General features: G+C 40.5%; 1 protein-coding gene across 2 annotated transcripts in view; it reads left to right on the top strand.

Annotated features, from left to right (window-relative positions):
• Fchsd2 (FCH and double SH3 domains 2) overlaps positions 1 to 18,082 on the top strand; it is a 215,965-nt gene that overhangs the window by 168,109 nt on the left and 29,774 nt on the right. For both annotated transcript variants that reach the window (XM_050122646.1, XM_050122645.1), the window contains 2 exons: positions 12,696 to 12,812; positions 14,378 to 14,482. In XM_050122646.1, the coding sequence (XP_049978603.1) occupies positions 12,696 to 12,812; positions 14,378 to 14,482 (222 nt within the window). The remainder of the gene's footprint in view (positions 1 to 12,695; positions 12,813 to 14,377; positions 14,483 to 18,082) is intronic.

Here is an 18,082-nt window from a genome sequence, read left to right as displayed (position 1 = left end):
TATTTTCTTAGAGTTGGACGTCTTTGAAGCCTGGGATGAATAAGTAGGACATTAGAAGATACAGGTTATGATTCTGTGTGGTACTCACTCTTCTAATTCCAGCAGTAGGAAATAGGACAAAGGAGAAGGCTGGCATGGACTACAGAATACAATGTTGCTTTTAAAAGAAAAAGAAGATGCAAAGTCTGAACAAGTTTATTAAGTTTGATAAACTTAAAATTCTGACCAATTTGAAGTTTTTTTTTTTTTTCCTTTGCCCATTTGCCGCAGAATAGTGACTCTTACCTCACTTTTCCAAAGCTTAACTATAGCCCTAAAACCTGTCTTTGTTTTTAGGCACTGTGCTAATGTTCTAAGCTATTATGTCCCCTGTTTACCTTAAAATTCTAACTCTCTGCTGTTTTCTGTCCTTGCGCAATCTTTACTGGGCAGAGTTTAAAAGCCGCCCAACTGGTGGATATTGAGCTCTCCCCTGTCAGTGCCCTGAGAATGACCATAGCTGAGGTATATGGGGGCGTGGGCAAGGGTGGAAGGGAGGAATGTGTGGGCTTGCATGTCGTTGAAGGGCGGGACCTGATGTTGGGATGAAAGTCATATATGGGCCCTTAAACGAATCATCCATGACTATCAGTTTTTACCTTATATAAATCAGGAAGGCTTTGTGTTTGTTTGTTTACTATTTGTAATCAAGAAAGTGAGATGCTCATTCTTCATCAGGATTATCTCAAGTACCTTAATTTATAGGAGCGTTGATATAATCCTGCCTTTATTAAAAGAAAACTGGAGCCTAAAAGTAAAGAAACTTGATCCAAGTCTTAACCATGAGTGATTGACACACAGCTATCGTGACGGCAGCATTAATGCTCTTCTGAAGAGGAGTGCTCACACCCGCACAGACATACGTGCCGGCAGAACACCAATGCACACAAAGTCAGTAAATTATCGCCAGGCGGTGGTGGCGCACACCTTTAATCCCAGCACTCAGGAGGCAGGGGCAGGCAGATCTCTGTGAGTTCGAGGCCAGCCTGGTCTACAGAGCTAGTTCCAGGACAGCCAGAGCTACACAGAGAAACCCTGCCTGAAAAAACAACAACAAAATACAGATACCACCCCTAATAATTTTTACTCTCTATAGTCTAGTATTCTTCATGAGGCTAGAACCCCTCTTTAACTGCTTCCTTTTAGAGTTGGTAGCACTAGGCCTACCATGGAGTGAAGAGAATATGTCAGATCTGTTGACTCACTCTCCCGTGAGGTAAGCTTCAGCCATGCAGAAAGGACTAATTCAGATTCCTAAAAACATTCCTGTTCCCATCTTGTTACACTGAATCCCTACTGTATGTGCAAGTCACTAGGTTACGTGGTAACCTGTAACATCTGCGTTGCTCTCTACGGTACAGTTCACACTGCTGTACCGTTCATGAGCTGGGCAAGGGCCTTGAGATTAAAAGAACACACAAGAGACGTGGGTCATTCGTGAGGAGATAATGCCGAATGCCGTTTATTCAAGCTTAGGACAAACCTTATATACCTAGCTGCTGCGTGGTGGAACTCCCCCCAGGCAGGTGGGAAATTGCCACATCCAAGATAGAGTATACAATAGCCATATAGCCAACCACCATGGGGGCAGAAGGAGCACAGGAACAAACAGGACGTTTAGCCGGAAAATGCAGCAAAACATCTGGCCAGAAACTGTCTTCAAGATGAACCCCGAGAGGAGGGTAGACCCGCGGGCCCACAGTAACCTGTGTAGGGTGGACTAGATGAGCTCACTGATACGTACACAGATGGTGGCATTTTCTTGGTGTCCAGTGGCTAATATAATCAGTAAATCCTGATGTGGTATGATTTTTAAACAGGTTTATTGAGGCATACTTATATAATTTACTCAGTTCAATATACTGAATAATTTTTGTGTTTACCAAATTATGTAAGTATCATTATAAGTAAGTCCTGGAACATTTACATGACCATGAGAAGACACCCCTCCTCCATATAGGCAATTGCACTTTCTGTCTCTGCAATTTTTTTTCTGGACATTTCACTAAATTAAATTATGGAGTATGTGTACTCTGTTGGTTTTTTTTTTGTTTGTTTGTTTGTTTGTTTGTTTGTTTGCTTTTTCGAGACAGGGTTTCTCTGTGGTTTTGGCGCCTGCCCTGGAACTAGCACTTGTAGACCAGGCTGGTCTTGAACTAATAGAGATCCGCCTGCCTCTGCCTCCCAAGTGCTGAGATTAAAGGCGTGCGCCACCACTGCCCAGCAGCTCTGTTGTATCTTGTTTCTTTCATTTAACATGTCTTTTCGATTTATCCCTGTTATTGAAAGTGCTTGCATTTTGTTGTTTTTTAATTTCTGATTAATATTGCATTCCATGAATATTCAACATTTTGTTCATCTGTTTATCATTTGGTGAACATTTAGGTTGTTTGCACCTTGGCTCTAACCAGGCTGAGAAGAAGTCAGTAAAGTGCTTTTCCTGTAAGCAGTTCAATACCCAGAACCCACTTTTTTGTTTTTGTTTTTTGTTGTTGTTTTTTTAAAGAGAGCATCAATTTGACAAGAGCAATCAGGGAAGATTTAAAGAGAGGAAAGGGAAGGGAGAAATGTTGTATTTATAATTTTTTAAAAAAGAATCCCGATGCTGTGGCTGGTGAAGACAAGTGGCTGACTCCGCTGATAACCAGCCTCGCTTGCTTGGTGAGCTTCAGGCTAGTGAGAGACTATATCTCAGAGAACGGTGGGCAGGCAATGGTGGCGCACACCTTTCTTCCCGGCATTCAAGAGGAAGAGGCAGGCAGATCTCTGAGTTCAAGGCAGCCTGGTCTGTGGAGCAAGTTCCAGGACAGCCAGGGCTACACCATAGTGAAACCCTATCTCAAAAATAAAAAAATAAGATAAAAATAAATGGTGGGCAGCACCTGAGAAAAGACAGTAAAGGTTGCCCTCTGGACTACGCGGCTCGTGCATACGCATGCACATTTACACACACAGAGAGTCACAGAAAGAGGCAGAGATAATGCTATCATAAACACTTATTTATGTTAATGTATCTTCATTTCTCCAGGGTTGCTGGGTGATGATAAATTGGTGTTTAAAGCACTTTTAGGAAACTGCTAAGTCTTTGACCATTTTTTATTTCCACTAGCTTGGTATGCTGGTTCTTATTTCTCTATATCATAACAAATATTTGTTGTTGTTCATCTATTTTGGTTTCTTGTTTATTTCACGGACCTGGAGGTCAAACCAAGGACTTTATGTGTATTAGGCAAGCACTGCTGCTAAGCTACATAGCAGCCCATCCTGATTTCAGCCATCCTTGTGGTTATGAAATAGTATTTTATGATAGTTTAGGTGTGTGTTTACTTGATGACTAGCTGTTGAATGTTTTCATGACTTTTAGACCTTTATCTATCTGTTTTGGTAAAATAATCTATTTTAATCTTTTATCCATTTTTACATTTTATGTTGCTTTTATGTTACTTTTCTTTTTATCTGTAAATTTTTTATTTATTGTCTTTCATTGAGCTATACATTTTCCCCATTGCCTTTCTTTCCTCACTCTCCCCTTCTACTCTCTCCCCTGCCCCCATGCTCTCAGTTTACTCAGGAGATCTCGTCTTTTTCTCCTTCCTAGGTGGATCCATGTATGTCTCAGGGTCTTTTGTTGTTGCCTAGGTTTTCTGCGGTTGTAAACTGATTATTCTTTGCTTTATGTCTAAGTTACTTATGAGTGAGTAAATATTATATTTTTCTTTCTGGGTCTGGGTTACCTCACTCAGTATGGTTTTTTTCCTAGTTCCGTTCGTTTGCCTACAAATTTCAAGATGTCATTATTTTTTTCCACTGAATAGTGTAATGGACTCTGAATCCCGCCATCCAAGTTCATATCTCAATGGAATCTGTTCCTTGAAGAAGAGACTTGGTCAGTCATCGTCATCAACTCAGACTATGAAAACCAGTATAAACGGGCTGCCCACACAGCTTCAACATTGCCGGGGGCATGCTTCACTTTTCACTTCAGTGCTCCATTGTATAAATGCACCACATTTTCCTTATCCATTTTTCAGTTGGGGGGCATCTAAGTTGTTTCTAGGTGATGGCTATTATGAATAATATTGCTATGAACATAGTTGAGTACATGTCCTTGTGGTATGATTGAGCATCCTTTGAATATACCCAAGAGTGATATTGCTGGGTTTTGAGGTAGACTGGTGCCTAATTTTCTGAGAAATCGCCATACTGATTTTCAAAGCAGCAGTACAACTTTGCACTCCCACCGGCAATGGGGGAGCATTCACATTACCCCACATCTTCTCCAGCATAAGTTGTTATCAGTGTTTTTGATCTTGGCCATTCTGACAGGTGTAAGATGGAATCCCAGAGTTGTTTTGATTTGCATTTCTCCGATGGCTAAGGAGCATTTTCTTAATTGTCTTCCGCCCATTTGCATTTCTCCGATGGCTAAGGAGCATTTTCTTAATTGTCTTCCGCCCATTTGAGATGTCTCTGTTGAGCGTTCTCTGTTTAGGTCCATACCCCATATTTTAAATTGGAATATTTGTTCTTTGGTGTCTCGTTTCTTGAGTTCTTTTTTTAAAATATTTATTTATTTATTATGTATACAATATTCTGTCTGTGTGTATGCCCGCAGGTCATAAGAGGGCACTAGACCTCATTACAGATGGTTGTGAACCACTATGTGGTTGCTGGGAATTGAACTCAGGACCTTTGGAAGAGCAGGCAATGCTCTTAACCTCTGAGCCATCTCTTTAGCCCCTCTTGAGTTCTTTGTATATTTTGGAGATCAGTTCTCCGTCAGATGTGGGTTGGTGAAGATCTTTTTCCATTCTGTGGACTGCCATTTTGTCTTGTTGACTGTGTTCTTTACTTTACAGAAGTTTCTCGGTTTCCGGAGGTTCCAGTAACTAATTGTTGCTCTCAGTGTCTATACTACTGGGGTGATATTTAGAAAGTGGTCTTCCATGCCAATGCATTCGAGGCTTCTTCCCACTTTTTCTTCTGGAGGCATCACCATGCCTGACTTCAAACTCTACTATAGCGTTACAATAATGAATAATGAGGTTCATTGTGGTTGGTTTCATGTTGATGTCTTTCATCCATTTGGACTTGAGTTTTGTGCATGGCAATAGATGTGGATCTATTTACATTCTTCTACATGTCATATCCAGTTATGCCAGCACCATTTCTTGAATATGCTTTCTTTTTTCCATTTTATATGTTTAACTTCTTTGTCATAAATCAGGTATTCATAGGTGTGTAGGTTTCCAGGTCTTTGAATCAATTCCATTGGTCCTCTTACCTGTTTTTATGCCAATACTGAGCTGTTTTCATTATTGTAACTCTATAGTAGAGTTTGAAGTCAGGCATGGTAATGCCTCCAGCAGTTTTTTCTATTGTACAGAATTGTTTTAGCTATCCTGGGTTGTAACTAGAAGGCTGGTAGTTAGTTTCCTGCTGCTTAGCCCCAAAATAATCACACACAAACCATATTATTTGCAGTACTGTTTGGCCAATAGCTTAAGTGTATTTCTGGCTAACTCTTAAATCTTTTTTTTTAATATTTATTTATTTATTATGTATACAGCTAGCCAGAAGAAGGCACCAGACCTCATTACAGATGGTTGTGAGCCACCATGTGGTTGCTGGGAATTGAACTCAGGACCTTTGGAAGAGCAGGCAATGTTCTTAATCACTGAGCCATCTCTCCAGCCCTGTAACTCTTAAATCTTAATTTAATTCATCTCCATTATTTTATATTTTACCATGAGGCTTGTGGCCTACTGGCAAGGTTTCAATATGTCTGTCTCTGATGGTGGCTCCATGGCTTCTCCTTAACTCTGCCTCCTTTCTCCCAGCATTCAGTTTCATTTTCCCCACCTAGCTAAGTTCTGCCCTGTTATAGTTCCAAAGTAGTTTTTTTATTCATTAATGGTAATCACAGCATACAGAGGGGACTCCCATATCACCTCCCCTTTTCTATTTAAATAAAAAGAAAACTATATCTGTAACATAGTAAAATTACATATAACTAAACAGGTATCAAGCAAGAATTACAGTTATAACATTTATATTTTATCTTTTATCATGACTAAGGAAAACTATATCTATTCTTCAACTCCATCAAAGACTCCAGAAGAATACAATATTACCTAAGTAAACAGGAAGTGCATTGTAAGCAATTTCCAAAACTCTAGGATTGACAGAGACATCTCACTACCTAGACAGTCACCCAAAGTTCTCCTATACTGTTGAGGCATCCATCTTCAGCCTATAGGCCCACAGTATCCGGCAGACTTTTCCATAAAGCAGGAACTTTCAAAGACAGTTCTGCCTATATTGGCAATTTGTCAGTCAGTTTCTTCTATGTCCTGCAGAATGTCTAGCAGACTCTTTCATGAAGCAGGAACCCTGAAGGATCATCTCATCTTTAGGCAAGTTCAGCAGTCATTTTTCTGCAGGTCCTGCTTGTCCAGTTCACCCAACATACCATCAGGCAGTCCAGGCAAGAGCAGTTCCTTGCCCAAATGGCTAACAAACTTCATGAGGAGCCTCTTCAATGCCCATCTTCCTCTTAAAGTAATTGCTGCCAGGAGCAGATGTGTTTTACTGTCATGAAAAGTCTTCTTAAAACATTTAAATGCTGTATTCCATAGGTCTTTGAAAGGTTTGAAGAACACCTATCTAATTGAAATATATCTAGAAAATCTAACTAACATGACTAGAAGCTTGACTATTATAGGTGATTATCTATTAACCTATATTTCTTAGTTATATGTTACATTTTAAAATGAGCTAGACAAACATAATACCTTAATCAAGAAAATTTGTATCAATAGACCAAGATCCATACCAATACAAATCTCTATAGCATATCCCCTTTTAAATGTGAACAGACATTTATAAACAATATTTGGGAATATGGGCATAGTTACAGATTAAATCTTGATAAAGAACTAAAATTTATCCTGCAGGGATAAGAAGCAGCATAGCTAGAATTGGAAGATCACAAAAATTAATGTGTGGCATTCTTTGAACATTTAGTTCCTGCTAGACATTTTTCTAATTGTATCACCTATTATTATTTACTTATTTATTTATTGTTAACCTATTATTATTATTTATTATTATGTTATCTTTATGACAGCTCTCTACTAGATGCAATTTTAAATCTTTGCTTTAAAGTTGAGGAAGTTTGTTCAGGTCACTCAGTTAGCAAGTGCTGTAACTGACAAAGTCTGAAAGAGAGTGGTCTTGTCCTAAAATGACAAGTAGCCCTGTGGTGATGAGAAAATTTGGGAAATACCATGTTATAACCTGGGCTTTTGTTGGGTGTTTTATAGATAATAATAGATGAAGAACTATAGAATTTGCAGATGTAGGATATAATAATTGTTCCTTTAATTTGAATTAAGAATTTTGAGCTACTACATTTAATCTAGGCTTACATGAGATATATTTAGAATTATTTGGATTTCCATCCTTATTGCTATAATAAAGTAGAACTCTTCTGAATAATTCCATATTCTATTGTAAAAATTAAAAATAAAACAAAAAACACCTTTTCTGGTGAGATAGCACATTTGTAGAATCCTAACACTTGAGATAGGATTGTGAGTTTGAGTTCAGCCTTGACTATCCAGAGAAACCCTGTCTCAAAGCAAAAAGCCAAAAAGAGAACTTGTAGGGGCTCTTGAGAGATGGCCCAGCAGTCAAGGACATTTTGCTCTTGCAAAGGCTTGGTTCCTAGGGCCCACATGACTAACAATCATCTGTGACACCAATTTCAGAGAACCCAGTGCCTCCTCTGGCCTCTGTGGGCACCACACACACGTGATGCACAGGTATGCATGCAAGCAAACACCCATACACAGAAAATAAAAATGCACATTTTTTAAAAAGCGAAAAATTTAAAGCTATAATCTATTGCAAATTGCACTGTTACTATGCACTCCTACATAAGTCCAAAATGTCTACTTGAACTTTATCATTGGAGTATTATTAAGGCTTAGAGTTAACTGTTGCTTCTTTTCTTTCCCCCAAAGATTATTTCTGATTTTGTGAGGCTGCCAATTAGAGTATGTGTGAGTAGGTGCCCAAGAAGACCATGTGGGTGTTGGGAATGGAACTCGGGTCTTCTGGAAGGGCAGTGATGTTTTGAACTACCTAGACAGCTTTCTAATCACTGAACCTTGCTTTTTGGCATATCTTTTATATCATACTGATGAAACTTGTTTCAAGTTATTTTAATATAATATTATGACTTATGCTTTAGAATACTGCACTGAAAGAAACTTACCAAACTGAATTTTATGAAGTATTCATTCATGTTTTTAGCTAGGCATGTGTTTTCTAGTACATCTGTGCATGCATTTACATGTGTGTCTATGACTGATTCTAGTGTTTGAACTTGGCTCCTAATGCTTATAACAAGCACTTTACTGAGCTATCTTCCCAGCCACTAAAATGAATTTTTAAAACCATATTTGTTTTTATTCATTATTACCATGAACTGGGGAGTTGTTGTGTTAACAATCATGTGATTACAAATGGTACTGGCCAATGCAAGTTGTCTCCTGTAGTAACTTAATTGTTGAAATAGGAGGCGGCGGGGCTGCATCCCCAGCACCCCAGCCGCCTGCTAGCTTATGCCCAAAATAACAACACACAAACTGTATTCATTTAAAGACTGCTTGGCCCATTTCTATCTAGCCTCTTCTAGGCTAATTCTCACATATTAATTTAGCCCATTTCTAATAATGTGTGTAAGCACCCCAAGGTGCGCTTACCGGGAAGATTCTAGCCTACGTCCATCCTGGGTCTGAGCTGCCTGGGAGAGCGGAGCCTGGCGTCTCTGCTCCAGAGAGCAGAGCTGTTGAGTCTGTCTGAGGAGTCTTACCTCACTTCCTCTTCCTCCTGTTTACTCCTCCCACCTATGTTTTAACCTATCAGGGCAAGCAGTTTCTTTATTTAATTAACCAATGAAATCAACAGATTGATATATGACACTCCCACATCACTTAATAGTTTATTATTCATGGTCAATCTTAAAGAAGACTTTCTTGTCTCTATTTCCATACACAGTTTTTGATTCCTAAAGTAGTCTTTATATCCTCGTGTTACCATTTCTTAGATGATACATATAAATCAAAGGTCCTTCTAATGTTAGGTGGGTTATGCACACCAATAATCCCAAACCACAGAAGACAGAGGCAGGAGGATCACCATAAGTTAAAGACCAGCCTGGTCTACATAATAAGTTTCAGGTCAGTCAGGTCTATGTACTGAGACCCTCTTTTGATGGATAAATTGTAAACGGATTTTGCAGTTTTGTTTCCCAGCTGCCCAGACCCAAATAATCACACAGACACTATTTTAATTACAATACTGTTTGGTAAATGGCTTAGGCATATCCTTGCTAGCTCTTACATCTTAAATTAACCCATTTCTATTTTATATTTTGTCATAAGGCTTGTGGTTTATTGTCTCACATCTTGCTTCTCGAGCAGCTACATGGTGTCTGCCTGACTCCACCTTCTTTCTCCCTGCATTCAGTTTAGTTTCCCGCCTAGCTGTGTTCTGCCTGCCATAGGCAAAGAAGCTTCCTTATTACCAATGGTAATAAAATGTTCACAGCATACGGAGGGGAACCCCACATCAATAAATAAAAACCAAAAACATTCTAAAGTGAGTAAAGTATACCTTTCTTTACTGAAATTAGTTTTTTGAGGGGTTTTTTGGTTTGTTTGTTTTTTTTTTTTTTTTTTTTTGGTTTTTCAAGACAGGGTTTCCTCTGTGGTTTTGGAGCCTGTCCTAGAACTAGCTCTGTAGACCAGGCTGGTCTCGAACTCACAGAGATCTGCCTGCCTCTGCCTCCCGAGTGCTGGGATTAAAGGCGTGCGCCACCACCGCCCCGCTTGAAATTAGTTTTTAATGCATAATTACTTGGGAGGATATGAAATGTGTGCTAATACACACACATCCAAACACACACCAGGAAAACCTATTCTGTGAAGAATTGATAGGTCCATTTATTTGGATCTGTGTTAGAGAGCTATCCAACTGTCATGTGAGTCTTCAGGCATTAGATATGCATATAGCAGTTGTATACTGGAGACATAATGGGATTAGTTTCCAAAACCAGCCATTTGTTTTTATGTACCTGAAATGATTACCTTACTGGGTATGAAAGAAGCATTGAGACTCGGTACCTAGCACATAGTAATAGATTACAAATACTAAGAGATTACAAGATGATGAAATCCTGAGGCACTCACCTTCATTATGGAACTGATAACTATCAGTCCCTTGAGACTTCTTCTACCCTGTTCCAAAAAGTAGATCTCATTGCCCTGCTCCTTAGCATTTTATAAGCCTGAAAGGTGTTTGGAATAAGTAATATTCAACCCAAGCAAGATGATCCCTACCTATAGTTTACTTAGCTCAATAACAGCCTAGACAACACAGGAGACCCGTCTCTGACAGCCAACAGTCTGTTCTGAACCAGGATTTTCTCTTTTCAGCACATTTGCCCTAGTACATCTCAATGCGTCTTCCTTCCATTACCAGAACTAGTAATGACTGTCCTTCAAATGCTGCTGCATGTCTTTGAAAAAGCACAAGAAAAACATCCATAAAATATAGATGAGTATGATGTACACATGCAGAAGAAAATGAGGAGTGTTTCTCCCTCCAACTTCCTGACAAGAAAGAGAAGAGTCTTTCATCTTTATTTTCCTTGAACTATGAATAACAAGATTTTAGGATATAATGGTAGCAAAATCTGACATTAAATATCTGTTGTATCATATTTTACTCTAATTCTAGCCAGTGTTTTTGGTTTTTATTTTTATCTTCCACAGGTTAGTAGTTACATTAAGTAAATACATCTTATTATAGAATTTTTGCATACTTAAATTTTATTTAGGTGAGACATTTTATGCATCTACTTAATAATTAGTAAAAATTGCCCTAATATGGGGGGCCAGAGAGATAGCTCAGCAGTTAAGGGTATTAACTGCTATTACATAGGACCCAGATTCAATTCCCAGCACCCACATGGTGGCTAGCCTCCACACAGACCAGGCATACACATTTAGAATAGACATACATTCAAGGCAAAAAATTCATATAATAAAAGTAAATATTTAAAATTTTTAAATAAGTAAATCAGAATTTAAAGAAAAATAAGAGCTTTGGTAATTTTTTTAAAAATTGGCTACGTGGTTTTGGTGCACACCTTTAATCCCAGCACTCAGGAGGCAGAGGCAGGTGGATCTCTGTGAGTTCGAGGCCAACCTGGTCTACAGAGCTAGTGCCAGGACAGACTCCAAAGCTACAGAGAAACCCTGTCTCGAAAAAAAAAAAAATTGCTCTAATGTATATAAAAGGCAAATATATTTTGGGGGAAATTTACCTGAAATTTTTAAAATTTAATTTATCTTTGTGTGTGTGTGTATGGATATGTGCATATGAGGCTGAAGAGGCTGAAGAGAGTGTTGATGAATACAGTGGAGCTGGAGGTACAGGCAGTGTGTGCCTCCCGGTGTCGGTGCTGGACTCCAAATTCTGGTCCTCCTCGAGAGCAGTTTGTACTCTTAGCTATTAAGCCATCTCTCCAGTACTACTTTGTAGTGGTATATGATTTATATTTTGATAAATAAATATTTCCTGAAGACCAGAAGCAAAGCTAAAGCCACTAGAGGGCAGGCAATGGTGACACCTTTAATTCCAGAATTTGGGAGACAAAGTCAGATGGATCTCTGTGAGTTCAAGGCCACCCTGGGCTACACAAGATCAATGCAGGAACAAATCTAGGAGGTGATGGCTCACACCTTTAATCCTAGTTCTGGGGAGTCACATGCCTTTAGTCCCAACACAAGAGAGAATATAAAATGGGAGTAGAGAGAGGCTTAGTCTGTTTAGTTTACAGTCACCCAGCCTTGGTAGAGGTAGACTTCTCTCGTGGCTTGGCTGCTTCACTTTTCTGGATTTGGGGTTGATTTCTGTCTCTGGGTTTTTATTATTTGTGCTGCATTACTTTATTATTTGTGCTGCATTACTTGAGGATTATTTTTTGTTTGTTTTGTTTTTTGAGGCAGGATTCTTCTGTGTGGCCCTGGCTGTTCTGGAACTTACTCTGTAGACCAGGCTGGCCTTGAAGTCAGATCCACCTGCCTCTGCCTCCTGAGAGCTGGGATGAAAGATGTGTGTCACCACCACCTAGCTGAGAATTCTTATCAGGAGGGATGGCTCTTTCCTCTGGTGGACATTTTGTTGCATTTAGCAGTTTCTCATAAATGAGGAAGACAGTCGTAAGGGAATTTGTGGAAAGTCCTCCTGTTAAGTAAATAGATATCTTCTTAGGTATATGAAGGCGCGGTGTCCCAACAATGAAAGACCGGCTTTCAGAGTGCAGGTGATAGTTTCTGGAATCTTCAGTGTTGCTAGTCACGTGTTTAAAGAGGGAGGGGTTCATCTCCAGTGGCCTCCAAGACTACTAATCTCTGTAGCTGCTTCACACGGACTTTGTTTGACTTGAGACCTTGCTTCCCACAGTAGTAGGGTGTGCCTTACATTGTCAGTGCAGATTAAGAAGAGACCCTCTGATCGGACTACAGATTGGTGGACTTTGCAGTGGAGATAACAGTACTTCTCTCTGTTCTCTCTTGTAGAGCCGACAATTAGAATCAGAGACTGGAACCACAGAGGAGCACAGTCTAAATAAGGAGGCTCGGAAATGGGCCACACGTGTAGCGCGTGAGCACAAGAACATTGTTCAACAGCAGCGGGTGAGTATGTGATAGCGCGCCCTGGCTGTGCAGCTGAAATCAGATTTCAGATAGATATAAGGAGTTGAATTTTATTTTTATTTGTGTTTGCCTGTGCACTGTGTGTGTGTGTGACACCCATGGAGGTCAGCAGAGGGCACTGGGCATCAGATCCACTGAAACTAGAGTGTAGACAGCTGTGAGCTGCCGTATATGTGCTGGAACTTGAACCTAGGTTCTCTGAAAGAGCAGTCCATGCTCTTAACCATTGAGCTATCTCTCCAGCTCCAAGGAATTTAATTTTATCAACGTGAAAAATCCTGTATATGTTTTCCCTGTATTTTCTCAACAGTCAGCGTAATGCTCTTAACTCTTGCCTACCTTGAAAAAGCTTTCTCTCTCTCTCTCTCTCTCTCTCTCTCTCTCTTTTTTTTTTTTTTTTTTTTTTTTTTTTTTTTTTTTTTTTTTTTTTTTTTTTTTTTTTTTTTGTGGAGACAGGGTCTCCTCTCTACACAGCCCTGGCTTTCCTGGTCTTGAACTAGCATCTTTCTCTGGCCTGAACACACTTATGCATATGCAGTAAAATAGAAATAAGACGGACACAGCCAGGCGGTGGTGGCACACGCCTTTAATCCCAGCAGGCAGAGGTGACGGATCTCTGTGAATTCAAGGCCAGCCTGCTCTACAAGAGCTAGTGCCAGGATAGGCTCCAAAGCTACAGAGAAACCGTGTTTCAAAAAACCAAAAAAAAAAAAAAAAAAAGATGAGCAGCAACACATGAAACTAGACTTTCTGTAGAGCCATAAAATTGAAATCAATTTTTCAAAATTCTGTGTCAGCATAAGTTTGGCAGTATCCCTGTGGTTAGGATATAGGGAGGGGTAGGTACAACCTTTCAGGGAAAATTTGACAGTGTATATTAATATTACAATATAGAGGTGCAGGATAAGCTGACTAGTGGAGCACCTGCTTACTATGATCACCAGTTCAGGAAAACAGTGAGTGAGCAAGCAGCACATGCCAATCCCACATTTAGGTTTCCACCTCAAGTCAGTACTCCAGTGTGTTCAGTTCCGTTTGCAGTGCTGAGAGTGCTCTGAGGAAGTGCGGTACTGTTAAACTGTAGTACTATTGAGGTGAGCTCAGTCTGCAAACATGGCAAGGTTTGCTACAGACACTGAGGGAATGCTGTATTATTTTTTTATTCCCACAAACAAGATTTTCATAAAAATGGTTTGGAGAGGCAGGCGGATCTCTGTGAGTTCGAGACCAGCCTGGTCTACAAGAGTGCCAGGACAGGCTCCAAAGCCACAGAGAAACCCTGTCTCCAAAAATAAATAAGTGGTTTGGAAAAATACAAATGAATGGGGTAATATTTTGGTGCAGAGAGTATGTGATAGATTCACGTGTGGACTTTGTGCGTCATTGTTTCAGGACAGGCTCCAAGCTACAGAAAAACCCTGCCTCGAAAAAAAAAAAAGTTTAAGAATGAGTCTTGGCTTTAGCCACTGAACCCTTTGAAATTACCTAAATACTCAAGGAAGAAGCACAAGAACAGAAACAGTCATCTTTATTTTCTTCGATAGGTTTTAAATGACCTGGAGTGTCATGGAGTTGCCGTACCAGAGCAGAGTCGAGCAGAGCTGGAACAGAAAATAGACGAAGCTAGAGAAAATATCCGCAAAGCAGAGGTAAGGACAGCGGCCAGTAACAGATGTCACTTGATCCAGGCAGTGTCACGGTCACAGCATGCACCTTGAAACTGAGTTTGTACACGGGTGGGTTTTTGGTTTTTTTTTGTTGTTGTTTGTTTGTTTGTTTTTGTTTTTTTTTTGAAAAAATTTCCACCTCCTCACTCTCCCTCCTCTCACTCCTCTCCCCTTCCCCTTCTCCTCTCCCCCTCCCCCCACTCCATTCCTCCTCCCTCTCGGCTCTGAAGAGCAGTCCAGATTCCCTGCCCTGTGGGAAGTCCAAGGTCCCTCCCCCCCTCCCCCCCCCTCCATCCAGGTCCAGGAAGGTGAGCATCCAAACAGGCTAGGCTCCCACAAGCTAGGCCAGTTCATGCAGTAGAATCGAAACCTAGTGCCATTGTCCTTGGCTTCTCATCAGCCTTCATTGTCCACCATGTTCAGAGAGTCCGGTTTCCTCCCATGCTTATTCAGTCCCAGTCCAGCTGGCCTTGATGAGCTCCCAATAGATCACCCCACTGTCACAGTGGGTAGATGCACCCCTCGCGGTCCTGACATCCTTGCTCATATTCTCCCTCCTTCTGCTCCTCATTTGGACCTTGGGAGCTCAGTCCAGTGCTCCAATGTGGGTCTCTGTCTCTATCTCCATCCATCACCAGATGAAGGTTCTAAGGTGATATGCAAGATATTCATCAGTATGGCTATAGGATAGGGTCATTTCAGGTTCCTTCTCCTCAGTTGCCCAAGGTACTAGCTGGGGACATCTCCCTGAACACCTGGGAGCCCCTCTAGAGTCAAGTCTCTTGCCAACCCTAAAATGGCTCTTGCCAGGCAAAAACTGGGAACTTGGGGGTGAGGTGGGATGAGGGTAAGGGGAAATGGGGTGAGAAAAGTGAGAAGAGGAGGATGGAGGGAGCTTGTGGGAATGGGATGGTTGGGATAAAGGAAGGGTGGATATAGGAGCACGGGTGTTTTAAGTTAGACAATCAACCATCTCTGTGTCCACAGTAGTATTTTTGTGTACCTGAAACACTTAAACAAAGACTCTGAACCTACTGTGAAGAACCCACAGTCATGAAACATTAAAAAACAGCAAAAGGAATGTCACAATGCAGTTGTTAATTTTTAGAATTTTCACAAAGTGTTAAGTCACTCAGTCAAATTAATGGTAGGAAAACTGACATATGTATGTTCAGATGTTAAGACTGTCTTCATGGGGCTGGAGAGATGGCTCAGTGGTTAAGAGCATTGCCTGCTCTTCCAAAGGTCCTGAGTTCAATTCCCAGCAACCACATGGTGGCTCACAACCGTCTGTGGTGCGGTCTGGTGCTCTCTTCTGGCCTGCAGACATGCACGCGGACAGAATGCTGTATACATAATCAATAAATAAATATTAAAAAAAAAAAGACTGTCTTCATATCACAGGTTCCCTAATCCAGGGAAGTGAGCAAAGATAGGGCTACAAAGGAAGGGAGTGAACAAACACATAATTGTGGATTTTAATCTCTTGTGGAGTCATAAGACCTTTTTAGGGTTGTATAGCTATGAAACCTCACCAACAAAAACAGAAAAGTTCCCATGATGCTACTCTGCTTGCCTAGAAGGGGAAGTTGACATGAGAAGTGATGACGTGGCTGTCTACATAGGGTAGACTTTGCAGTTGGGTACGATCAGAGTCAGAACATCAGGAAGAAAATGTGGTTTTAGAAAGGAGATAAACTAATTGTGATTAGAGCCATGTTGAAAACAAATGAAGAAAGAATAAAAAAAACAAAAAACCAACCAGGTTATGTTCTTGTTGAGGCGACATAAAGCTATGGAACTGTCAGCATAGACGCGGGATGAAGTTGAGGAGTGCAGTGCTGTATGGCGTCACAGTATGTCATGCACACCCACCACCCACTGTGAACCAAAAGATGAAGACAGGTAGCAAGCAGACTCGAGTGTGAGATTAGGAAATGTTTTCTTTTTGGTGGCCAAATATATATCTCAGGGAATATAATATCCATTATGAGCATGAGAAAAGATTCTAGGTGAGGACTGGAGAGATGGCTCAGTTAGTAAAGTGCTTGCCATGCAAGCGTAAGAACCTGAGCACTATGTAACACCACAAGATCTGACCAGGTCCATGAGCTTCTAGATTCAGTGAGAGGCCTTTTCTCAAAAAAGTAATGCTAATAACAATGTGTTATGTGTGTGGTGGTGCTTGCCTTTAATCAGTACTCAAGAGGCAGAGGAAGGCATATCTCTTTTAAGTTCAAGGCCAGCCTGGTTCCATACTGAGTTCCAGATCAGTTAGGGCTACAGAGTGAGATCTTGCCTTAAAATAGTAACAACAACAATGTGGGGATAAATCAAGGAAGATACATTGCCCTCTGGCCTCCCTGGGTATATCCCATATAATGAAGGCACACACACACAAACACATATGCATAATGTAACATGGATTCTGGACCAGCTTCTATTAGGGCATCCAAATAAGGAGGAATTCTTGTACTATTTGAGAGTTCGTCTAAACTAATGACTTTCAACGTTTTGAGAAAGTGCTTCAGAAGTTGGGTGATGGGAGAGGCAATGTAAGTAAGCACATGGAATGTGAGCATGTTTTGAGCACTGTCCCGGGGAGGTGATCCGAGTCAGAACAGACTTGCCACTTGTTCTTGTACCCTCCTCTGCACTATTCCTGGCACAGTCTGAACCTCAGACTCCCCCAGAGAGGAGGGCAGTGTGTGCTTTTTTCCTCTCTAAACCAAGGGTCACAAGGAAACTACTACACTGAGGTGTTGGCAGGCAGTTGCTGAGTGGTAAACTCTGGCTTTTGGTGAAAGAGTTGTCCTTGTTACTTATCCACTGTAGATGAAAACTTAGTGAAACAGGAATGACGATTTTGAGACAAGACTCAAAGAATTCGTGAAGGAATATCTTTATATTTTCCATTTCCAGACTCCACCATGGTGTCACTTTGTAACCTTCACTCCACCAAACTTCTCCACTGCACCTTAGTGTAGCACTAATAGGTCACACAGTTGTCGTGTGGGTTAGACCTGCTCTCCCTTTCAGTACGCCACACTTACTGTTTGTAGTTTAAAACTAAAATTTCGAAGTGAGAGTTCCACAAGAGATTGTCTTCAATCTCAAAGGTAAGTTTCTTACTAAGAATATATAGGTGATATCGGATCCATTATCTTAGTTTTCAATGTTTGTGAAATTGTCTTCAGATGAGCTCCCACTTGGTTTCCACTTACTGGATAATCAAAAAGCCATGCTAAGATTAGTTAGCAGATGTGAGGACATATTTTATTAGGTCAACAGTTGAAGGATTGACATATTGAAATTTTTTTTAAGAATAACACTGCATAAGCCTTAATAACCATGTTGTTCTAGGATTAAGACTGTTCTTTTTAAAGGAGACCATCTTTTTAACCAAGGTTTCCCAACATCTGGTCGAGATTCTTTTTTTTTTTTAATATTCATTTATTATATATACAGTGCCCTATCTGCATGTATGACTCCAGGCCAGAAGAGGGTGCCAGATCTCATTATAGATAGTTGTGAGCCACCATGTGGTTGCTGGGAATTGAACTCAGTCAGTGCTCTTAATGG

This window comes from Alexandromys fortis, unplaced genomic scaffold (genome assembly GCF_014885135.2).
Source record: "Alexandromys fortis isolate MF-2015 unplaced genomic scaffold, M_Fortis_MF-2015_v1.1 scaffold_209, whole genome shotgun sequence".
NCBI classification, from domain to species: Eukaryota; Metazoa; Chordata; class Mammalia; order Rodentia; family Cricetidae; genus Alexandromys; species Alexandromys fortis.
Note: the sequence above shows the minus strand (reverse complement) of the source record. Positions and strands in the feature narration are given on the sequence as shown.